We start from the raw sequence: 24,072 nt of genomic DNA, 5'->3' as shown, positions 1-24,072 counted from the left end.
ACAAATCCACCTTTTATTTACTTAATGCCTTTTTTCCAATTTTTTATTTTATATTCGGGCAAACTGCGACTCTTAGAGTCATATAAACATTCAATAAATGACATCAGTGCAGACAAGAGAAACATTCGAGGTTATAAAGATGAAACTTCTAAGGTCTCATTGAGGGAAACTGGTTTTAAAATCATTCAAGAATATGTAGATTTTTGTCCGACGCCATAAAAATCCCACTTCACCACCATATAAGACACCTTAAGCTCATTTTCAGTTTGTTTGTTTTGTTGTCAGTTAAAAAACATTAAAATAAGATGAAAAACCAACATTTAAATATGTGAGAATAATTAGTGGTGGTATGTTACATGATATCATGGTGACAGGAATAAAAAAGCAATGCTTACAGTTATTAATCTATGAGGCTTTTCAGGGATCTTTTCCCTAATAATCCACTTTAAATCAAAGCTAAAGTGAGATCGGTGAAGTTAGACTTCTTCCTGATCGAAAACGAGCTGCAAGCATGTTCATAAAAACCAGCTGCAGAAAACCCACAAATGATTCAGTTACTGTGGCTTTCTTTCACCACATCAGTTATTTTCTGCATAATATCTTGAACTCATAAGAACATGATGGAACGTAGAGGAGCTTTCTAGATGATGCTACATTTCAGGAAATTTAAAACGCAGAAGCTGGGTGCTCGTCCCTTTTAACTACAAAACCAAGTAAACCGTATCTCCACATGAATTGTGTGTATCTTACGGCAGTGACCATTTCTTTAGGAAAACCTAAAAATCCATCCCTTTCTGGTAAAATGAAAGAAAAAGACCTTAACTCATTCACTGCCATCTTTTTAATGTGTGGGCGTCGGACGAGCCCCCGCGCCGTGAGAACACACATCTAAGCTCTACAGCCGATCTTCATCCGCATACGTCACACGTCACCTGATCAAGAAGCAGAACATCCATGTGTTAGGAAATCGTTTTGGGCCGCTGCTGTAAAAAAGTGAGGCGCGAATTGGAAAAGCTTCTGCCGATCACAATTCAACAACGGATTATGAAAGAACGGATAACGCTCGAAACGCCCAGATTCTTCCTGATGTAAGAGGTGAGTCTCTGCTTTGTTTTGGTTGTTTTGGCGTCGACATCATCCTAGCGTGCAACGTTCTGCGACTCTTAAAAAAACAGTAAAAATGGTGAGAAACGCCGGCAGCGAATGAGTTAATTATGAGCAAAAAATAAAATAAAAAACCAAAAAAAAAAAAAAAAAAGAATAAAAAAACCTAAATCGTGACTAAAAAATGGGAATGTTAGGAGTTCTGATGTGGCTGTCCAGAAGAGCAAGTTGATTAGGATCCAGTATTCAGACTACAGTTAGGATGATTTGTGTTCATTTTCACCCATAAGCTGCTAATTCAAAATAAAATGATTAAAATAATGAATAATTCAATATTCAGAGACTTTGATGCTCCAAAGTTTGAACAGATGACGTTTTTATATTACTTCTGCCCTGCTTTCCTGTTTCTTCTAAACTGTATTTTAATTATTTTATTTTGATATTATATACTACCTCTGCTGTAGCGTTTAGACTGATGATAACCTCCCATTTTAGCACAAAAACTTGTTATTGGAGCCTATGGAAACCCATTGTCCATATATTAATGTCGATGGTTGCACCGTAAACTACCTCTTCCAACTTATTCTTTAATCTTAGTAGAACCATTGACCACTAGGGGGCAGCAGGAGGAAATGGTATGTTTAGTTTTATAAATAAATCCCATGTACTTTAGGAGATTAAATCAGAAATTATGATCCTTATTTTGAGCTGCTTTTGGGGTTAAAGTGGTCATTTTTCAACAACCTGATTTGTGTTGGTCTTGCGATTTTCTCCAATAAACAAAATTTTACCAGACTAAACCTTTGAACTGGTTACCGTCAGCCTAATTTTTCACCAAGTACAAGTTCAAGCTAAGCGTTTGGGTCCTGGATGATCTTAGAACAGCAATAATCCAAAAACACGGCACAGAGGAAGGTTCAAGACAAGAAAAGGGCCAACACGCTCTCCAACTTCACAAAAACAAACACAGGAGAAGAAATGCTAAATGCTTCTGAAGAATAATAACTTTCAGGATTAATGAAAATTGATTTTTTGGTAATTTCCAACTAACACGTTAAATTAAATTCCCTAGAGATCAGATTTTGGTTTATATCGGAATATTTTTACTATAAATAAAAAAAATAAATCCTATAAAATTCTTGAACAGTATTATCATTTGTTTTCAAAGTTAAAGTTTCCTCTTGTGTTCTTATTTAGTGATTTAGTTTCTGAGCGTCGGGTTGGTTTAGAGTCACCTCAGCGTTCTTTAATCATCTGCAAAGCCCGACGTTTATAAACGGTAGCTACATTTTCATCTCGGAGCAACTTTCAGTATTTGACAGTTGCTTTTATTCTTATGCTGCGCTGAAGCATCTCATAATAGTCTCTTCATCTCTATGTACAACAAACCCTCAACTTCTTTCCTGTACTGTACATCCAGTGTTTGAAAGATTACTAGTTGAGCAGGGTTAGTCCTTTAAATAAGCCGATATGTTTCTCAGACGCTGATTGGTGGAACTCCAGGCCTCTACAGGTGTGTCAGAGGAAGGATGGAACGAGGTGAGACGGCCCTTCCAGAGGAGATCAGGAGGTCTGTGGTCACTGAACTCCATCTGAAGCATTTAAAAGACAATAAACAACATTAATATGGATGCAACATGGAGAGGAATCAGCTGACTGAATGAAATGAAGCCCACCATAGTTGTGGACGGAGTCCTCTGCTGGACTGGGCTGGATTCTCTGCAGCTCTTTGTACTTCAGCTCTACCTCCTGTAAGAACATTAAAACAACAAAAACTCATACTTCATTCAAATGTGTCCAGTGGTTTGTGAGATTACTAATAAACACATGTACACACACATGTACACACACAGAAGAAAACACATTTTCTACTAGCTTTGCATCCGTTCAATTTGAGCTGAATAGCAGTTTTGTTTAACTCATTCGCTGCCAGACGTTTCCTGATCGGTAAAGCCGTCGTCAATGGCAGTGAATGAGATAAAAATCAATTAAAAAAATTGTATTTTAAATGCAACTGTACAGGAATGTATTACCGTAGCAGCACAGAAAAAATATCTCACTATAAAGACATGTTTAAAACTTGTTACAACAAGAAATTACCTTGTAAAAGGTCAAATAAAGGTGCTAAAACCAGAGTGAGCATCAGCGCGGGCTACACTAGTTTGAGGGAGCTAAAGGAGGCTGTAAAATATCAGGCTGATAGTGACCTGGCTTTGTTGCTACTGGACTTGTAAGTAAATATTTTTTGGTTCAACAGTGTGGGTCTTTTTACTTCGTGGTTTATTTATTAGCAGTTGGCCCTTGTTAGTATTAGCTCATTGTTGGCCCTAGCTACATGAGAAAGACACACAAGAGCAGCAAAAGAAGAAGCAGAAAGTACAATAAAGAACTCAGCCGTAAACGATCACTGCACAAGAGAAAACCACGTACTGGACTGGGACAACACAAGGATGATAAACACCGAACAATAAAAATACAAAAGATGGATAAAAGAAGCAATCGAGATAAGGAGACGTGGATGTGGGACTATGAACAGAGACGATGGGGGTTTACACATTGGATCGCGCATGGCGATGCATCATCGGAGAGGGGAGAGCGGGCAGCAGAGGACGTTAGCAGGCAGCAGAGGGCGACAACGTCCTCTGCTGCCTGTGGATAAACGGAGAAGGAAGTGACGCTGCCATCAGCGTCAGCTCTGAGGATGTTTTGCAGTCGGCAAACGAAACGTTAGCAAGGTAAAAAAAAACTTTCCTGTGTTTTAAAAAGAACCAAAAGTGGAGACTGGTGAAGTTTGTGAACCGCTACATAGAAGTGGATAGTAATCAAGTAAAAATATTACACATCGTGCCTTTAATTTCTTTTCCTCACTCTGACAACGATGCACTTCTACACAACCGTGTGTGTGTGTGTGTGTGTGTGTGTGTGGTGGTGGTGGTGGTGGTGGTGGTGGGGGGGGGGGGGGGGGTGAATACGCTGGTTATTGTGACTGGCTGTATCTGAGCTACCTTCAAATACTGCAGGTTGGCCTGTAGGAGGCGCAGGTGGGTCATCAGCTGCCTGCTGAGGTCGGGTCCACTGCTCCCTGCCAGCGATGAGGAGGACAGCAGCTTCCTCATGTCGATCCCAACCTCAGCTTCAGCATCGTTCATCTCCTCTGGGCCTCCTTCACAATCCAGAACCATGAAACCACCTGGTGAAAGAAGAAAATTAACAAAGACCTAAAGAGTAAAAGCTTCCTGCACACTCTGGTGCTGCGTACCATTACATTGGGTTTCCTCGGACTCCTCTGTGGGGACAGACAACGGCTCTGCCTCTGAACTCTCAGACGTTCTAATCCCGTCAGACTGAGCAGGGGAACCCTGATTTGCCTGATCCTCTGAGGCGCCGCTGGGTTTACCTTCATCTGTCTCCTCTGCCTCTCTGCTCATCATGTGACTAAAAATCACCTGTTTCAGCATCAACACTGAAACACAAGATTATAAAAATGAATCTCTGTCATTTAAAAATATGAGATGACAGAATATGTGATCTTACGCGTCTGCAGAGCCTCTTCAGCTTTAGAGGAGGAGGTGTTAAACTCAGAATGATTGTTTTCAACAACAATCTCCTGCAGAAGTCTGTCCGCCAGCTGCCCATCCAGAAAAGCCTCCACTTCTGCTTCATCCACCTCTTCCTCCTCCTCCTGTAGTCTATTGGCCACAACCAGAACTTCTTCCTCATCTTCTTCCTCCTGAGACAAAACTTTCTCTTCATCTTCTGATTTTATGTCTTCAAAGGGGTTGATGGGAGGCTGGATTTCCAGAGGAGAGTCTTTATCTGGAATCCAGACAAGTTTAGGCTTTTGAGTTCAGGTTTTAGTCAAATTTAACTAAATAAACATGAAAATGAAGCTGGTGGTTCATAGTGTAGCAAAATGGCTTTGGCTCAACTCACTACATGAACTAAAAACCAGTTTAAGCCTCAGAGGAACCACCTGCTTTAGTTGGTCTGCCGGTTGCATCATGGGTCTTGTAGTTCTGTTATGTGTGTATAAACTTAAAATCCTCAGATAGAACTACAACGCAGAACAAATAAATGCTGCAGACGCATCTCTCAACAAGAAGAAATATTTTTAAATTAAAAAATAAACAGAAGTTTAAACGGGACGTGTGTTGCGTCTACCGCCATAGAGATGTATGGATTTGGTTTGGACCGTTTATAGTGGCAGTAGAGACTCACATGTTGCATCTACCGCCATAGGGATGTATGTTTTTTTTTTGGACAGTTTATAGCGGCAGTAGAGACTCACATGTTGCGTCTACCGCCATAGGGATGTATGGATTTGGTTTGGACCGTTTATAGCGGCAATAGAGACTCAAATGTTGCGTCTACTGCCACAGGGATGTATGGATTTGGTTTGGACCGTTTATAGTGGCAGTAGAAACTCACATGTCGCGTCTACTGCCATAGGGATGTATGGATTTGGTTTGGACCGTTTATAGCGGCAGTAGAGACTCACATGTTACGTCTACCGCCATAGGGATGTATGGATTTGGTTTGGACCGTTTATAGCGGCAATAGACTCAAATGTTGCGTCTACCGCCATAGGGATGTATGGATTTGGTTTGGACCGTTTATAGCGGCAATGGAGACTCACATGTTGGGTCCACCGCCATAGGGATGTATGGATTTGGTTTGGACTGTTTATAGCGGCAGTAGAGACTCACATGTTGCGTCTACCGCCATAGGGATGTATGGATTTGGTTTGGACCGTTTATAGCGGCAATGGAGACTCACATGTTGGGTCCACCGCCATAGGGATGTATGGATTTGGTTTGGACTGTTTATAGCGGCAGTAGAGACTCACATGTTGCGTCTACCGCCATAGAGATGTATGGATTTGGTTTGGACCGTTTATAGTGGCAGTAGAGACTCACATGTTGCATCTACCGCCATAGGGATGTATGTTTTTTTTTGGACAGTTTATAGCGGCAGTAGAGACTCACATGTTGCGTCTACCGCCATAGGGATGTATGGATTTGGTTTGGACCATTTATAGCGGCAATAGAGACTCAAATGTTGCGTCTACTGCCACAGGGATGTATGGATTTGGTTTGGACCGTTTACAGCGGCAGTAGAGACTCACATGTTGCGTCTACCGCCATAGGGATGTATGGATTTGGTTTGGACCGTTTATAGCGGCAGTAGAGACTCAAATGTTGCGTCTACCGCCATAGGGATGTATGGATTTGGTTTGGACCGTTTATAGTGGCAGTAGAGACTCACATGTTGCGTCTACCGCCATAGGGATGTATGGATTTGGTTTGGACCGTTTATAGCGGCAATAGAGGCTCACATCTTGCATCTACCGCCATAGGGATGTATGGATTTGGTTTGGACCGTTTATAGCGGCAGTAGAGGCTCACATGTTGCGTCCACCGCCATAGGGATGTATGGATTTGGTTTGGACTGTTTATAGTGACAGTGGAGACTCACATGTTGGGTCCACCGCCATAGGGATGTATGGATTTGGTTTGGACCGTTTATAGCGGCAGTAGAGACTCAAATGTTGCGTCTACCGCCATAGGGATGTATGGATTTGGTTTGGACCGTTTATAGTGTCAGTAGAGACTCACATGTTGCGTCTACCGCCATAGGGATGTATGGATTTGGTTTGGACCGTTTATAGCGGCAATAAAGGCTCACATCTTGCATCTACCGCCATAGGGATGTATGGATTTGGTTTGGACCGTTTATAGCGGCAGTAGAGGCTCACATGTTGCGTCCACCGCCATAGGGATGTATGGATTTGGTTTGGACTGTTTATAGTGACAGTGGAGACTCACATGTTGGGTCCACCGCCATAGGGATGTATGGATTTGGTTTGGACCGTTTATAGCGGCAGTAGAGACTCACATGTTGCATCTACCGCCATAGGGATGTATGGATTTGGTTTGGACCGTTTATAGCGGCAGTAGAGACTCACATGTTGCGTCTACCGCCATAGGGATGTATGGATTTGGTTTGGACCGTTTATAGTGGCAATAGAGACTCACATGTTGCGTTTACCGCCATAGGGATGTATGAATTTGGTCTGGACTGTTTATAGCGGCAGTAGAGACTCACATGTTGCATCTACCACCATAGGGATGTATGGATTTGGTTAGGACCGTTTATAGCGGCAGTAGAGACTCACATGTTGCGTCTACCGCCATAGGGATGTATGAATTTGGTTTGGACCGTTTATAGCGGCAGTAGAGACTCACATGTTGCGTCTACCGCCATAGGGATGTATGGATTTGGTTTGGACCGTTTATAGCGGCAGTAGAGACTCACATGTTGCGTCTACCGCCATAGGGATGTATGGATTTGGTTTGGACTGTTTATAGTGGCAGTAGAGACTCACATGTTGCGTCTACCGCCATAGGGATGTATGGATTTGGTTTGGACTGTTTATAGCGGCAATAGAGACTCACATGTTGCGTCTACCGCCATAGGGATGTATGAATTTGGTTTAGACTGTTTATAGCGGCAGTAGAGACTCACATGTTGCGTCTACCGCCATAGGGATGTATGGGTTTGGTTGGACTGTTTATAGCAGCAGTAGAGACTCACATGACAGCACAACAGGAACTCTAGATGGTCATTTTTAGTCTATGTTAAGATTTCTTTTAGATGTAAAGCACACTAATTTTTTCGGTGACATGACAGCATATAAATAGTATTTTATTACTATAAATATGAGCTGCATTAACATTTACTAGAAGACCCATAAAAACTACGGGCCTGTCGTTTTGTTTCCTCTGAGATTACCTGAAGTGTTTTCACTCAGCATCTCGCTGGGTTCGGCGCTCTGTTTGGGCATCTCATCACTCAGGATCTGAGCTGCCTCCTGGTCGGCTCTAAAAACACACGTAACTGTAAACAACGACACAAGTAAACAACATCGGTGCTTGTGGTGTTGAAAGAAGTAGACTCACTCAGACTGAGCTGAAGGACTTTTGTTGTTGTGAACTATGGCCTTCATGGTGTCGGCCTGTTGTGTAATCAGAAACTGCCACCTGGGCGATTAGAAGAGACGGGACTCAAAGTTACAAACAAACAGGTTTGATTTTTAGTTTTACAAATATTTTACATTTTTATAGCAAGTCTCACATTTCCCGGTCTGACACCGTCTGGGCCATCAGCTCATACATCTGAACCCCATTTTCTGACATGGACAGGACAAAGAAGGACTTGTTGTCTGATGGAGACATTTTTTTAAACTTGCATTAGTTTTATACACAAAACACACAAAATAGTCAATATGAAACAAAACGTCAGCTGTTGGCCGTACGCGTTTTGAGTTGATAGCATGTTATAAACAGGAAAACTGATTGTTTAATGTCTTTTAATGTTCTTCAGCTTCTTAATGAAAATGTGATGGAAAAGGAAGTACCAGTTGCGACGGGCCGAACCAGGACCGTGTTGAGTTTGATGACGGGGCTGAAGATGTGTTTGGTGTCGAGAGCACTGGCCAGGTTCTTGCCATGAAATTTGAGGACCAGACGCTCGTCCTGTTTCTGCAGCAGAACCAACATGTCTTCCAGGAGGATGGTGTAAAGTTCTGAAAGGAGGATATTAAACTGGATGTTCTGTTTGACTTCACGTAAAATACCAGACTGTTTATTTTTATGTTTATCCCCATAACACAATGTGTTTATATACCAATCATCTTGTCTCTGACTTTCCAGAAAAGAGGTCCCTCGTGAACCATTTTCCTCTTGGTCAAATCTATATTCTGCATAAAAACAACCAGATTTCAATAGAAAATGTTAGTTGGTTTAAAATCCCACAGAGGTTTTCACAGGGTCAGATAAAAGGAGGTTAGTTTTTATTCTCTGAGGATCAAGAAGTTTTAAAAGATCAGTCCATCGCAGGGTGGAGTGAACCACTTTTTAGGCAGACAGAACTGTATGTCATCTGCATAACAAGAAACTTTAAAATTCAGTGAAAACAGACCCCAAAGGCTCCAGGATAGAGCCCTGAGGAACTCCGTTGTTGAACGTGAGCTGCAGATTTAAAATAATCATCCGTGGTTTGTCGACAACAATTCAATGACCCGAATCTCAGCTGATAGTCAAATCTTTTGTGAAATTATGACAGTTAAATATCGCTTACCCTCAGCTCCAGGATCACAGGATTTTCACTTTGTTTGAGAGATGAGACGTCCAGTCTCCGTTGATACTCCTCCAGTCTCTATTGAGAAAAACAAAAAGCCCTTTGTCCTCTAAACTGCGTACTCCTCAGTAGTTTTATATTAAAATCTAAATACTCTAATGAGCTCACCTGTTTGTTTTCAGCCTCTTTCACTGCCTGGTTGACATGGTTTAGGATCTGTTTACAGCAATTTCCGGCTTTCTTCACCTTTTCCTTTTCTTCTCCATCTTCTGAAAAAACAAAAGCACCAGTTTGATGAGGATGACACCCCCCCCCCCTCCCCCCGTAAAATACACATAACCATACCTGTGTATTTAGCGATGTTCTCCAGAAGCAGAGGGTATTTTGTCACTCTTTGCATTTCCACAGGAATGATGTCTTTAAGCTGCAGCCGGCGGCACAGGCGGTTACTCCTCGCTTCCTGAGAAACGACAGAAAACAGAGGACAAAGTGAAATGTGGAAAATTAAAGACAATCCTGAGGTGAAACTTCTTCGGGAGCTTGTTCTCATGTTCGTCGTCTGTTTCATGCTAAAGTAAACTGCACTGCCAGCTGTTTTCTGCTGACCTGCATGAACAGGTTGAACTTCTGGTCTTTCTTCTGCCTGGTTTTGATGAGCTCCAACGCTGACGGCTGGTTGCTGCAGAAAGTTCCCACCTCTGTTTTTATCTTCTCCTCTTCCTCCCCGCTGAACTGAAATCAGAAAACATCAAAAGCTAATTTGCGAGTAAAACATGTTATTTTATCCAAGATCTCCTCTAAAGCTCAGCCCTTACCCACGCCAAGAGATCATCCCCGATCTGACCAATCACTGATGTCTCACTTCTTTTCCTGATTGCTGTCATCTGCTCTGTTATGGAAACTGTGAGAGAGAAGATGTCTGTCTTCTTCTGAGCAAACTTCAAAGAGTCCAAACGTGAGAATTAAGTTACCGTGAAGCTGGATGATTTCCTCCAGGTTAATGAAGATCTGCTTAATGTCTTCAGGTGGGAGGATGCCATCTCTGTTCAGCCTTTGGCAGAAAACACAGTCTAGCACCCTCAGCATATGCAGGTGAGCGTGCTCCGTGTAGAACAGCTCTACAGGATGAACACATGAACCCACTCATGTCAGAGCATGAACTAGTTGCATATTCTGCCCTTTTTGGGTCAAGTGTTGATGACTGACCATTGATGACTTCCTGCCGTTTGATCTCCTTTGGTGTTAAACTCGCCAGGACTTCTCGACTGACGAGTTTCTGCCAGTTCAGAGGGTCTTCCTTACACTCTACCTCTCCCGCCTGGTCGTCTTCGCTTTGTAATTCAGAAGAACTCACCGTAGACTGAACATCCATCCTGATGACAGTCAGGGAAAACCAAACATCTATTTACTGCATTAAAATGTAACATTTTTGAGTTTCGATTTCCTGTTTTAGGACAAAAAACTTCTTTTAGCTCAGGACTAGTCCCATCTTCTCACACACCGGAAGGCCTCCGGATCTTCCTCCCGCTGGTTTAGATTGGAAGAGCTGAAGTCAAAATGAGTGCTGGTTGGACTGGAGGGGCCATCCTGTGGGTCTCCAGATGGTGGACCACCGCTCAGTCTCGACTGGATGCTGATCGGAGACACGTCTGCAAAAAATATGAAGGAAAGATTGAGTGCTTCTCCTCTTCTCCGGACTTTATCTGATTTCTTCACGATCAGCAAGCTGAGGAACAAAAAGCGTGATTTTCTCACTGGAGTCCATCTCCTGTCTGCTCGTATTGGAGGCCTGACTGCTGAAGGAGTTGGGACCAAGCGTGGCGGTCAAAGACACAGGCTGGCTGATGGCGCATGAGACCTCCTTTGGCTGATTTGCTCGGTTTAGTCCAGAACTCACGCCAGAGTGGTCGGGAAGTTCAGGTATCCCGATGGACCCCTGGGGGAGTTTTGGTGAATGTGGCTTATTCTGGTCTCCAGCTTCAAAAGTGAAAAAGACCAGAAAATTATCAGACATCAACATCATTTTTCAACAGTTCACCTGTCCTTAGGTAAGAGTAGAACGACTCATTAAGACGCTGAACTGGAGATTTCTCCTCACCGTGCATGGAGTCCCCTCTGCTCAGGCGAGGGACCAGGAAAACTGATATGGGAAACGGATTCTTCTTAAAATTTCCCTCACCTTCCTTGTCAGGTTTGGAATTTTTTCCCTATGGAAAAACAAATCAAACATTGAAACTGATCACAATTTCTTCACTTACAGGAAGTCAGTCTATCACAGAAGTTTGTTAAAAATTTGTGTTGCACCTTCAATTTGGGTATGAGATTGTTGCGTAGACGTTTATGTTCAAACCAACGCGGCTCCTTCACTTTCACCCCCAGGTGCTTCATATAAGTGAGAATCACATATTGCATCGTTTGGCTGCACAGAAAATTAAATACTTTTTAAAAATATATAACAAAATTCACAAATAAATGTGGAAACGGCTGGCATTCCTCACTAATACACTCAAAAACTAATAATGAACATGTTCTACAACAGCTTTTCTTCTGTATGTCAAATGAAACTTTGTTGGGGTTCAAAATGGCCTAAAAGCCCTGATAAATGACTAAACACAACCCTATAATAAAGCACTATAATAGAAAGACTAGGCTGTCATGCCAAGTCAGCCAGGACATGAGTATTGAATGAGCTGTGTGCTGATTGGCTAGTTTACTCTGTCGCCTCTATGACGCTGCCTGAAGCTAGAAACTTTGTACAGCTGTGTGTCGGGATAGTTTAATAGACAAGCTATGGATTTATTCTGGATATTCCCAGAACATCCTGGAATGTTACATGTGTGCTCTGACACGCTCCTTTCTCTTTTACTGTTTTGTCTAAAAGGACGTCAGCAGCAGCTTGGGTTAACCTCAGCAGTAGCTCGTGCTAGCGTTAGTGTTTCTTGTGCTAGCGTTAGCAGCAGCTTGGGTTAACCTCAGCAGTAGCTCGTGCTAGCGTTAGTGTTTCTTGTGCTGGCATTAGCAGCAACTTGGGTTAATCTCAGCAGTAGCTCGTGCTAGCATTAGTATTTCTTGTGGTAGCGTTAGCAGTAGCTCAAGCTAGTGTTTTTCTGTGGTTAGCATTACCAAAACTGACCAAGATGATACTTTAAGAGTTGGAATATGAATCATTATTAATGATGTTGGTTGGTAAATGTGAGCAGATAATATAAGATATTTCTTCCTTCTGCCCCTTGTCATTCAAATGTGTCTGGTATTGATGTTTTTTTCTTTTGAATGGAAATAATAAAACAAAGAAAAAGTGGGTTGGGCCATGCCAGTTTAGGAGATGTGTCTATGCCTAGGACGTGTTAAACCTAACTGACAGATTATCTGTGACCATTACGACATTACTAGTTTACACGGACAGCACACACTTTTTGGTTTGGTACATTAAACCCATCAAGATTCCCAAATTCAACATTAGCCAGGTAAACGTGGGTTTTATATTCTAGGACCCCTTTAAACGTTAAAACACTTCACATGTTTTGGTTTGATTCACATGAAGTTAGCTAAAATTGGCACGATGTCATGTAACTATTCCCCGTGTAACAGGATTATAATTAACGATTAAACACATCCAGTTAAAAAGATGAATAAAACAGCAGAACAGAAACTAAATGACTTTCCTGGAGTAGATGACACAGACGGTCCTACGGCTAACTGAAACACTTAAAACTAAAACCAGCCCCCCCCCACCCCCCACCCCCCACCCCCCTCACCACTTTTCCTCTTCTGAGGGTTGAGGTGACGATCTGTAACAGAACCAAACGTTAACACAAGGATGTTAAAAAGCACATGAACAAGTGTTTCTTGTGTTCATGGACTCACAGGACATGTTCAATCATTGAGAGGATGGGCTCAGCACAGGAGCACTCCTTCTCCAACGCCTGCTGGTCTCTTCCCTGCTCCAAGTCTAGCTTGGGCAGCTCGTCTTCAGCCAGAGTCAGACCCATGCTGCGCTTCTGTCTACACATGCAAATATTTCAATTCTCGCATGTTTTAGTAAAACATTCAGGCTGACGGGGAAGTCCGAGTGTCCACTACCTGAAGTCTTCCAGGTTCTTGTGCAGCTCTGAGGAGAGCGACTCCTGCAACTTGTGGGTGAACTGTTTACAGAGATTCTCTGGAATCAGCTCCAGCCTTCGCTTTTCTAACACAAACAAAACAGCTCTGTTCAGTCAGGTTTCACCACCGAGGTCTGAAGCTTTTAATGAATGCTGCATCTTCACACTCTGGTGTCTTCCTGGTGTTCGTTTGACCAGTATCAGTTCAAAACGTCCACCGGAACACAGCAGATATTATCTGAATGATGAAAATGTGTGTTGGACTGAAGTCAGTGCACGCGGTCAAGAAACTTAACCAAAGGTACCCATTTTTAACTATACTCCCATTATAAACGACTTGTAATTTGTTAATCTGCTTTATAAACAATCAATAATTATTCATTTTGTTAATGTATGTACATTGATGAGTCAAGGCTTTGTCACCGATTCTGTTCATAACCTTTATGGACAGGATTTCTAGGCACAGCCGAGGTGTTGAGGGCGTCCGTTTTGGTGGCCTGAGGATCAGGTCTCTGCTTTTTACAGATGATGTGGTCTGCTGGCTTCATCAGAACGTGATCTCCAGCTTTCGCTGGAGCAGTTCGCAGCCGAGTGTGAAGCAGCTGGGATGTCAATCAGCTCCTCTACATCCGAGACCATGGGATTGAGTCGGAAAAGGGTAGAATGCCTTCTCCGGGTCAGGGATGAGGTCCTGCCTCAAGTGGAGGAGTTTAAGTATCTCGGGGTCTTGTTCACGAGTGAGGGAAAACTGGAGCGTGAGATCGACAGGCGGATTGGTGCTGCATCTGCAGTGATGAGGGCATTGTACCGGTCTGTCGTGGTGAAGAGAGAGCTGAGTCAGAAGGCAAAGCTCTCAATTTACCGGTCGATCTACGTTCCTACCCTCACCTATGGTCATGAGCGTTGGGTAGTGACCGAAAGAACAAGATCACGGATACAAGTGGCCGAAATGAGTTTTCTCAGCAGGGTGTCTGGGCTCTTCCTTAGAGATAGGGTGAGGAGCTTAGTCATCCGGTAGGGGCTCGGAGTAGACTCGCTGCTCCTCCACACCGAAGGGAGACAGTCGAGGTGGCTCGAGCATCTAGTTGGGATGCCTCCTGGACGCCTCCCTGGTGAGGTTTTCCGGGCACGTCCAACTGGGAGGAGACCTAAAGGTAGACCCAGGACACGCTGGAGGGACTATGCTCCTTGGCTGGACAGGAAACGCCTTGGAATTCCCCCGGAGGAGCTGGCCCAAGTGGCTGGGGAGAGGGAAGTCTCTGCTTATGCTGCTTCTCCCGTGACCCGAACCCGGATAAGTGGACGATAATGGATGGATGTTTATTATCTCACTCAAGAATGAAAAGGAGACAAAAATGACTAGTTTCTTGCCAAATAGTGAGCCAAATCGGTCCACCTACATATATACTCAATACAGAGTTGCTATATTATTATATCTCAGACTAAGTTAGTACCTTGTAAGCACAATTTGGAAACATAAAGTTTTATCATATAATTTTGTACTTCATCATTATGCAGCATTATAAATATTCACATTTATGAAACGGAGACGTAAAGTGTAGCATGTTAGTCATTTTGGATTTGGCTCACTATTTGGCAAGATAACAGTCTGTTTTAACTCTCTCTACCCCTTCATTAAAAAATCACAGTAAACATGTAAATGATTTTTAGTTTACAGATGCATTAATAACATATCCATTAACTAATTATCAACCATTTATAAGGAAAGCATTTTTGTTACGTGGTACCAAAAAAAGGAGAGTAAGATTCTCAGTTTTATCCTCAAAATTAGCTTCAAACATCAGCTGTGAAAATAATTAAGATCCACGTATCAAAAGGTTTATTATTATATCTTCAAGAAGCCTTTTCTTATTAAGTGTGAGTTTCTGTTCCCTTACCCAGTTCCGCCGTCACCATGTCGGGTACTGGCACCTTCAGGTGCTAGACAGAAAGAGGAGGAAGAAATAAACAAACGATACCTGATAAAATCATTAAAACACTATAAAAGAATAGACTAAAACGTAAAGAAGAGAGCCCAACTCACTGCCGTTCGGTCTATAAACAGTGAGTGGAACTCCAAAAAGAAGCGCCGACTTTCTTTGGAGCTCATCTGTTTGTGCATGTCAGCGTAGAGATAGCAGAGCTGAGAGGAGAGGAGACGGAGTTTTAGCCTTTAGCTCATCAACAGGGTGCAGCTGCAGGTAAATCAGCACCGCAGTTCAGTTCTGTGTTTACGCACCAGAGGAGCGGGGTCAAACTGGGACACCACGTAGTAGAGGAAGACAGCGAGGTGGGCCGGCCGACCCTTGAGCGAGTCGATGCTCTGGAAACAGCTGCATTCATCGTCAATCTGAGGATTAAAAATCACATCGTGAGATTAAGATATTGTAGGTGAATCAGGAAGCTAAAAAGGGACGTACCTGCTCCTGCTGGGAGTCAAAATAGTCGTCCTCGGCTCCTATTATCTGTACGTTGAGGGTGTAGGGAGGACTGCCCGCGATGCTCTTGGTGTTGGAGCCCTACGGGACACATGCAGGGAGAAATTCTGGGTTTTACGACTTGGCTCTACACTTCCTTCCTGACCTGTCATGACCTAAAACCACTGAACTAGAAAGAGTTCTTGGTCTTTGTCACCACTTCCGTAAACTCTGCGTTTGGTGTTATTGCCAAACGACTAAGCATTAGCTAATCAGTGCTGCGGCCTTTTAGGACATAATGACCAGTCATTTTGCTGCAGCATGGCAGAGGGAACGGACCAATTAAAGCAGACTGTGGGCTTTTGGGAAGGGGCGTGGCCTCCCTAGCTATGCTTTAACAGGAAATGTGTGAATATGCAGCAACAAATAGCACTTCCCCAGATGTTTTTTGGAAACGCTGATCTTCCTGATCTTCCTGATATACTTTATCCTAATGTCTTCTTCTCTAAACACAAGTACCCGTTGAAACAGGCTTTTCTGTCGTTAGGACTCTCTGATCATGAGTCAGTGTCTCACAGTCAGACTGTTTCCCAAGAACGATTTACTACCTTCTGGTAAACGATTCAGGCATCTGAGACGCAGACTGAAACATAGAAAACTTATTCGTCCCAATTTTTATGACATTGTTCTATTCATTATTTTTATGCTGGTTTAAAATAAATTGGCTTTATGCTAGATGATTTTTGGACGGGGCGAGTCACGTGGGGTTTATGACTGCAAACAATTTGTAACAGTTGTTTGACTGCTGTACAAAATTCTTGTTGCACCATCATTTTTTTTTATTTCACCTAAATTCTTTACCATTTGGACGCAAATCTCTCAAACTCTGACTTGTGAAAACTGAACTGAGACCGCTTCTGCTATTATTTTAGGAGTAATTTTGTCTCGGGGAGTGTTTTGCACACATTTAAATGTCAGGAGTAAGAAAAAAGCCCTGAGGTTTGTGCAAATTGTTTTGAGGAAAAACAATTTGAGACATTTTATAACATTTTTTTGCAAATACGGCGCTGAATTAAGCACCAGCTGTTGATTTTTTAACTATGTTTTTACTGATAAACATCACTGTGAGTAATTGGTACTCAGTCATTATGTCTTCTCCCACACATTCGGGAAATAAAAACGTGAAATTAATTAGACCAGTACACAATGCTGCAACAATCCTGTGCAAGTTTTCATGCAAAGATGTACAAATACGATGGATTATTCGGTGTATACATATGTTTGGGTGTGTCTTAAAACTACACGTTGACAGTATTGACACCAACCATCATCATCTCCTATATTCAATCAGTCAGTTTTAGAGCATAAGGATGACCAAACAGCAATTAGGTTCATTTTGTCTTCATGATTAACTAATATTACTTTTTCTGTTAGTGAGACAATCATTGCGTGTGTTTAAAAAAAAACATCAAATGCCCAGTAACTGAGACTAAAACCTAATAAAAAGCACCAAATAACTGATGTTTTCTCAAAATTTTACGACCTAGGAGATTATAGAATTTTGAAATGTTTGTATAAAGTCGACAAAAAGCACCTTCCAACAAATTTGATTATACGATTTATGGAAAGAAGGAGTAGTTATGGTTTGAAAGGCAACAAAATATACACGATACCAAAACCTAGGATAAATATAAAGGAACGTTGTGTATCAATGTATGGAGTCAAAATGTGGAATAAATTAAGTACCGAAATCAAGAATACCAAAACAATAAATACCTTTAATAGACATGTAAAAAATGAAATGCTTAGCTTATATGATGCTATGAGATAGACGTATTTATGAAGTAGAGAGAATGAAAGGGAAAACACACTTTTATGTTTGTTTCTTTTTAGCTGTTATTTTTGGTGTGTTTTGTTTTGCATTGATTGTTTTCTCCTTTTATTAATATAAGAAGAAAACATTTTTTGCTGTGTGTGTATTTGTTTTCTCTCCATTTTTTGCCTAAGTTAAAACAGTAAACCAGGTCAGACATTATTTTTAACTATAATAACTTTGTTGTCATTTGTATTTATTTTGGTTAAGGGGAACAGATAACAGAAGTTGTGCTTCTTTCTGTTCCTTTTTCATTTTTTGCTTTTGCAAACCTGTTTTGTGTTTTGTTTTTATTTGTGAACAAATGAAAATAAACTTTAAAAAATAAATTTTTGGGGGGCAGATTTAGGTAAGAAAATGTTTTTCTTCGGTGTTGTAAAACGTGCTAAAACCACCTGAGCGCTGTAACCTGGTGAGTCATTTGATGTGTGCAGAATTCCTGACAAGGAAGATGTTTTTTTTTTTTGCAAACATTATTTTTAAAGGTTGACAGTAGGGGCAGAACTTAGCATCCTTACTGGAGGAATGGGGTTCTTGTTTGGGAGGGGGGCCGAGGAACGCGTGAGCGACTTACAGAGTCAGGAGTGTCTTCGGTATCAGGAGACGAGCAGAAATCCAGGTTGTCTCTGTGGTCGACGTCTGGACTCTGACAAACAAAAAGCAAAACAGTTGCACTAAATTGATTGTTTAGTCTGGTGCTGCATGCTGGGAAATCCCCCGGAGACTGTAAAGTGGGACCATTTTCATGGTGATGAAAGGTTTCTGTAAACAACGAGGCTTCAGGGAGGCTTTGTGTTGCTTTTAACATTCATCTACAACATTTTACTGATAACTCCTGATTGCACGCTGTATCTGGTAAACAAATAGTAAAAAAAAGTCCATTTTTACTCTCTGGTTTGAACTTTGACCTCTAACCCAAAACAGGAAAACAGAGAGAAGCTCTAAAGTGTTCACGTACACGCTGGACGAGGGATCCTCGTTTGGAAACAAGATAACTGAAAATAGGAAAACGGCTTGGTTAAATGTTTTGTTCTGATATTAAAAAGCCCTTTCGTCCTTGAGAGAGAGAGAGAAGAAAAGCATCTAACAAAGGAAAACCAAGACAAGACTCAGAAATTATGTGTCATCATGCTCACAGCATTGTTGATGATGAAGGGTCCACCTTCAGACCTAAAGGGGAAGGTTTGCTCCTTCAGGGATGGAGGATCTCCCTCCTCATCCTCATCATTCCTCAATCCAGAAACTCTGTCCTGAAACAAAAAGCAACTCTAAAGAAAATCCAGAAATCTGCCCTGATGTGGAGCCTTTACCAATGACCAATCACAAGATATCCTGGACAGTTTAACCCTTTTTCTATTGATCAGCAGAGGTGATGGGATTAGTTTCCATACCTTTTCCTCTAAAATCTGCAGCTTAGGGTTGTTTTTATTGAGGGTTTCTTCTAGTAAATCTTCACTTTTGGACATAAAACACAGCCCATGTGACCGGAGCTCCTCACAGCCAACAGATAACGCATTCGTTTCAGAAAAACATCTCTTGCAGGAATTGCTGCACATTCCCTCCCAGAAAGGACAACACTTCAACTTCATGGTTGTTAACTGGATTCAAGAGTTTTAGATTTGGGCAAGCCTCTTTTTTAGGCGTACGTGAACTCAACAGAAGTCCGAGCTGATCCTGGAGCAGCTGCAGCAAATAACAGGAAGTTTGTTTACATTCAAAAAACGGACGAACTGAAGGAAGCTTGTTAAACACTATTATTTACACTTGACCCCTTTTATTTGACGTTCAAATGCAGAAGAGTCGAATCAAGTATAGGAGAAAGGACTTGTAGTAGAAGCATCTTAAAAGAGGCTCTTCAGGTTTGTGGTTTGGACTTCTTTAACTCTAAAAAGTCTGATTTATAGGTCTAAGATAATACCACCACATTTTGATTACTCCGGTCTGCTTAGGGACCTGTCGCCTGCTGATGACATCATACTGTACCAGGGGTGGGCAATCCTGGTCCTTGAGGAACGCTATCCAGCATGTTTTAGTTGCTTCTCTGCTTAAACACACCTGGTGTGAATCTGCTGGTGATTAATGGGCTGCTGCAGAGCCTGATGAGCTGCTGAACAGGCGATTCATCCAGGAATCAGGTGTTGGAGCAGCAAAACATCTAAAACATGCTGGATAGTGGCCCTCGAGGACCAGGATTGCCCACCTCTGCACTGAAGCAACGCCACGTCTTTATCCAGCTAAGAACTAAAACCAATATCAGTCTCCATCAACAAAACAACATCAAACATTTTCCAGACTCTTCCAACCTTTAGGACACTTTGGTAGTTCCAACTCCATCTTACCTCATTGTTTGGAGAGCAGGTCAGGTGGTTCTGGGGGCTGAGGAGCGTGCTTTTACTCAAGAAGCTAATCTGGTTTTCACCTGACAGAGCAGGTGAGTTTGGTGCTGAAGGGGTAGAAGGTGAAGGAGGCTCTTTTTCATCATTCGGTTTCTCCTTCTCCTCCTCCAGGAGGAGCTGAGAAAGTCCTGGAGGCCTCCCCAGGACGGTCAGAGCTACATAGGAGCCCGCTGCAAAACAAAGGAACAATAATTCGAGAAATATCGGTCCACAGATTGAGATAAATAAATGCTTTCATAAGCGCTGACCCAGTTTTCCACATCTGGTTTATGTTTTTATTGCACTTAAAAAGAGATGTTCTCAATAATAACACACGTACTTTAGTCCTAACCCTAACCCCTTCTTTCCACGGGAGCCGTCAGCAGCACGTTACTGCAGCAGCACGTCTTGCTCGCGTAAGCTGCTGCTTGGCCCTTCCCACGAGACGCGAAGCAGCAGGGGAGCAGCTGTCACCAACAGAGCACGAAGTGACACGAGTGACTTCGTCAGTAAACACAACAACAAGCAGGAGAAAACTACAACATGGCTCCGAAAGGTTTGTGTTTTATGTTCTGTCCGTTTAATAATTGCCAATACGGACCTGAAAAACAAAGGAGACCGCTAGCTAGGTGATAACTTCTCACGGGGACGCAGAGTTAGTAACTTTTTTTAAAGTAAAGCAACCGAAGGCAGTACGTTTCTTTATTCTGAAAATCTCGGGAGCTTCTCTCCATTTCCGCGTCCGATTTCCTGTCTTTCCTTCCCCAAAAATGTCGAACTTGACCCGTTTCAGAGGCGTCGCGCAATAGAACCGGCGCGTAAAGGCCGCGACATGCTGCTCCTGAGACGCGGCCGACTCGCGCTGCTGACGGCTGCCGACGGCTCCAGTGGAAAGCAGGGGTAAGACTAAAAAAATCACTAAAATATGAAATATTTGGCTAAAATAACAATAATTTAGCAAAAACCATTTAATGGACTTTATATATGTACTTTTATTAGCACATATATAAAGTACTAGTGTATTTGAAAGAAGAAGAAATACAAAATGTTGAACAATTCAAATACCTCGGGGTACGGTTGGACTCAAAGTGATCTTTTAGAAAACGTGCAAAATATAGTCAAAACTGTAAATTATAATTAGCGTAATTTTAAACATATAAGAGCGTCCCTGACAGAAAAAGCAGCAAGCACATGTTTACATTCAACGATACTGTCTCACGTTGGCTACTGCATCACCAGCTGGTCATTTACTGCCTCCTGTTATCAGACCTGTTGAGTCCTGCTATAAAAGGGCAACGGAGATCCCGGACAAGAAGCCAATCTTGTATCATCACTGTCTGATCCTGGATAAATATTCTCCACTGAGTTTTTAAACATTTTAAATCTGCTTGCCTGGTCTATAAAGTTATTCATGGTCCAGCCCCTCCACCACTGCATGATTTTATTATTCAAACATCACAAAGAGTAACTCGAGCTACAGTTAGAGGTGACTGTGAGCTCCCGCTTGGGCGGACAACTTTTTCTCCAAATGTTCTGTCGTTCCAGGGCTCGACTTTTTGGAACAGCATTCCTACTCAAGTGAGAGGAAGCTCAAGTGTTGTTACTTTCAAAAGGCAACTGAAACTGTGGCAACAGGAAACTCAAAGATGCAATCGTAGATGACGCTTTTATTTGTTTTTACTCTTGTCTTTTTCATAAAATATGCTCCTAACTGGTTTTTGTCTTTATCTGCCTCATCTCTTTTAACATTAACCTGCCAGAGGACTGCAGATGGAAACTAGCCTAGGGCTACAATCTGGCATACTTACAGTTGTATTACTGTTCATAAATATGCATTGTCCTCTCTTAAAATAAAGTAAGTAAATAAATAAATAAATAATAAACTTTTCTTATGTTTTTGGAGAATGACTACAAGCATGAGCTGCCAAATAGGTAAAAAATTCCCTTTAATTATGCTTTATTGGAAAAAATTATATTTGTCTCAGCAGAAACATAAAATATCTAGATATTTACTCACAAGTTCAAAATCTAAAGTCATGCACAAACTAGTTTATAAACAAAAGATCAGATCAAAGGACATCAAACGGCTAAAAGTTAGAGCAGGATGCTTACATTTGATCAGATCCACCACCTCAATGTGATTTGAATGCGTCACTAATCTCCCGTTAACCTGTCATAAGATAAAAGGTAAACTCAAACAGGGATGAATGTGAAGCATTCAGTTAGGATTAGCAGTAGGAAAGCCACTGGAACAGAAAAATGCTAACACGATGATTTACAGACTCACTAAGGGGACTTATAGGAAGCTGATTTAAAGCAGTTGAACAGAAAGAAAACCTTAATGATCCTGTCTCCTGTCTGGACACCAGCTCGCATCGCAGCTCCATCTGTAACGTACGACAACCCAAAGTCACGTTTATAAAGATCTGCTGTCCTCAGGTGCACATGTGTGTTTGATCTTTACCTTCTTTAACCAGCTGAACAAACACCGGGTTGTCTCCACTTACTGTCAGACCAAAGCCATTTTCATCTCTCTGGATGATCACACAGCGCTGGACCAATCCTTTCATTTCAAAATAAAAACAATTCATCAGATTCATTTAAACATTAATAGAACTGAGCTTTTATGTTATCCGTCAGTTGGAGACAAGGAGACCGTCGACTACTGGCCAAATTTACCCTCACACTTCTGGAAGCGGTCTGGAACGTTCACGTTTGGAAAAGTCTCCATAATTTGGACTGGAGACGACGTCTGATTGGTTTTCTGTTCTACCAGGTCCATGAGTTGGAAAAGCAGCTAGTGTAACTGTTGGTCTTGAAGTATTTGTTGTGCATTAGGGAATTTTATAAGTTCAGTCAATAAATAAGTAAATATAATTGTCATGGTCTGCATCCCCTCATGTGTCTCCTTGTGTTCCTCATGTGTCCCCTTGTCTGCAGCCCCTCCAGATTATCCCTCCCAGGTCCTGTGTTGCTTTGGTCTCCCCCAGTCACCCCTCTGCAGTTTTTCTATAAGGTTCAGCTTTTCATTTATTTAGTCTCTTTAGTGTGTTTCTTTCCCCACCGGTTTTTGTAGTTTCCTTCCCCCTTAGAACATTAGTTATTTAGCTGTCTCTTCTTGTCTTTAGGTTTTTGCTCTTAGGTCATGTTAGTTTCCTCTCCCTGATTAGTTAATTGTTTTCACTTGGTTTCTCTCCCCACACACCTGCAGCTTATCTCCACTCATCCTGCCCCAGTGTATTTAACCCTGTCTGCGTTGTCTGTTGTTGGGTCATTGTTCGTGTCACCCTTGTCTCATTCCCCTTTCGGTTTCGTACGTTTTTGTTATTGGAACTTTTTGATTTTTGTTTTTGGCTCCCTGCCTCTTTTTGGATTTATTCTTTAATAAAGGATTTTACGTTATTTCTCCACCCTGTTGTCATCTGGAATTTCTGCATCTTTGGGTCCTAACCTCCTCCTGGCTCCCAACGTGACAATAATATTGCATTTCATAGCCTTAATTCAAGTTTAAAATAGATTTATGTTTCTTTGGTACAAATTATAAAGTTATCTGTTTTAACTGCCATTAAATCCTCATTCTGAACTCCTATGTAATGTTGGCACTGAAGTCTCGCGAGATTTCCTGTTCCCGCGAGATCGGGCAGTGGTGGGTGAAAATCTCTCAGAATGTAAATGGAGATATGCAGCGCTCCTTTTGTTGCTGGTAGTGATGCGGAACAAGGTTAGAGGCTAAAGAACGAGAACAAGGTGATCTCAAAGGATTTAAGAACCTCTTTTCATGACAAGCAGCCAACGAGGTATATGTTTTATTTGTTTCATACGATTTCATCACAGTTTAATGTCAGCTTGCCTTATATTCTTAATGTTACGCTGGACATTTTTGGTAATGTGTATTTTTATTCTGTTTATTTTAAGTTCTCACGGCGTTGTAGCGTGCCCTAGTCCTGTGATGTTATGGCATGATGTTGATGGCAAAGAATACGACGTTACACTGACGAAGCTTCAGGAGGACTGTTCATGAATACATGCCCGTATCAAAGAACCTGCGTCTGTGATGTTGG

General features: G+C 41.9%; 1 protein-coding gene across 3 annotated transcripts in view; it reads right to left on the bottom strand.

Moving 5' to 3' along the window:
* Nucleotide 1: 1 nt before the first annotated feature.
* Nucleotides 2-24,072, bottom strand: part of arhgef12b (Rho guanine nucleotide exchange factor (GEF) 12b) — a 49,895-nt gene continuing 25,824 nt past the window's right edge. The window contains exons 3-36 of one of the 3 annotated variants that reach the window (XM_015961906.3): nucleotides 22,476-22,574; nucleotides 22,349-22,398; nucleotides 22,124-22,181; nucleotides 19,976-20,202; nucleotides 18,773-18,886; nucleotides 18,211-18,282; nucleotides 15,767-15,865; nucleotides 15,586-15,696; nucleotides 15,391-15,489; nucleotides 15,245-15,287; nucleotides 13,327-13,432; nucleotides 13,111-13,248; nucleotides 13,002-13,034; nucleotides 11,548-11,662; nucleotides 11,342-11,450; nucleotides 10,999-11,220; nucleotides 10,745-10,892; nucleotides 10,450-10,616; nucleotides 10,215-10,361; nucleotides 10,059-10,144; nucleotides 9,850-9,975; nucleotides 9,589-9,703; nucleotides 9,412-9,512; nucleotides 9,244-9,321; nucleotides 8,791-8,863; nucleotides 8,522-8,689; nucleotides 8,239-8,326; nucleotides 8,064-8,144; nucleotides 7,897-7,985; nucleotides 4,639-4,920; nucleotides 4,370-4,567; nucleotides 4,110-4,294; nucleotides 2,781-2,853; nucleotides 2-2,696 (exon numbers count right to left, since the gene is read on the bottom strand). In XM_015961906.3, the coding sequence (XP_015817392.3) occupies nucleotides 2,683-2,696; nucleotides 2,781-2,853; nucleotides 4,110-4,294; nucleotides 4,370-4,567; nucleotides 4,639-4,920; nucleotides 7,897-7,985; nucleotides 8,064-8,144; nucleotides 8,239-8,326; nucleotides 8,522-8,689; nucleotides 8,791-8,863; nucleotides 9,244-9,321; nucleotides 9,412-9,512; nucleotides 9,589-9,703; nucleotides 9,850-9,975; nucleotides 10,059-10,144; nucleotides 10,215-10,361; nucleotides 10,450-10,616; nucleotides 10,745-10,892; nucleotides 10,999-11,220; nucleotides 11,342-11,450; nucleotides 11,548-11,662; nucleotides 13,002-13,034; nucleotides 13,111-13,248; nucleotides 13,327-13,432; nucleotides 15,245-15,287; nucleotides 15,391-15,489; nucleotides 15,586-15,696; nucleotides 15,767-15,865; nucleotides 18,211-18,282; nucleotides 18,773-18,886; nucleotides 19,976-20,202; nucleotides 22,124-22,181; nucleotides 22,349-22,398; nucleotides 22,476-22,574 (3,914 nt within the window). In that variant the 3' untranslated portion in view covers nucleotides 2-2,682. Of the gene's footprint in view, nucleotides 2,697-2,780; nucleotides 2,854-4,109; nucleotides 4,295-4,363; nucleotides 4,568-4,638; nucleotides 4,921-7,896; nucleotides 7,986-8,063; nucleotides 8,145-8,238; nucleotides 8,327-8,521; nucleotides 8,690-8,790; nucleotides 8,864-9,243; nucleotides 9,322-9,411; nucleotides 9,513-9,588; nucleotides 9,704-9,849; nucleotides 9,976-10,058; nucleotides 10,145-10,214; nucleotides 10,362-10,449; nucleotides 10,617-10,744; nucleotides 10,893-10,998; nucleotides 11,221-11,341; nucleotides 11,451-11,547; nucleotides 11,663-13,001; nucleotides 13,035-13,110; nucleotides 13,249-13,326; nucleotides 13,433-15,244; nucleotides 15,288-15,390; nucleotides 15,490-15,585; nucleotides 15,697-15,766; nucleotides 15,866-18,210; nucleotides 18,283-18,772; nucleotides 18,887-19,975; nucleotides 20,203-22,123; nucleotides 22,182-22,348; nucleotides 22,399-22,475; nucleotides 22,575-24,072 lie in introns of all 3 variants that reach the window. The other 2 variants (XM_015961903.3, XM_015961904.3) reach the window with 2 other exon arrangements.

The sequence above is a fragment of the Nothobranchius furzeri genome, chromosome 10 (assembly GCF_043380555.1).
Source record: "Nothobranchius furzeri strain GRZ-AD chromosome 10, NfurGRZ-RIMD1, whole genome shotgun sequence".
Taxonomy (NCBI): Eukaryota; Metazoa; Chordata; class Actinopteri; order Cyprinodontiformes; family Nothobranchiidae; genus Nothobranchius; species Nothobranchius furzeri.
Note: the sequence above shows the minus strand (reverse complement) of the source record. Positions and strands in the feature narration are given on the sequence as shown.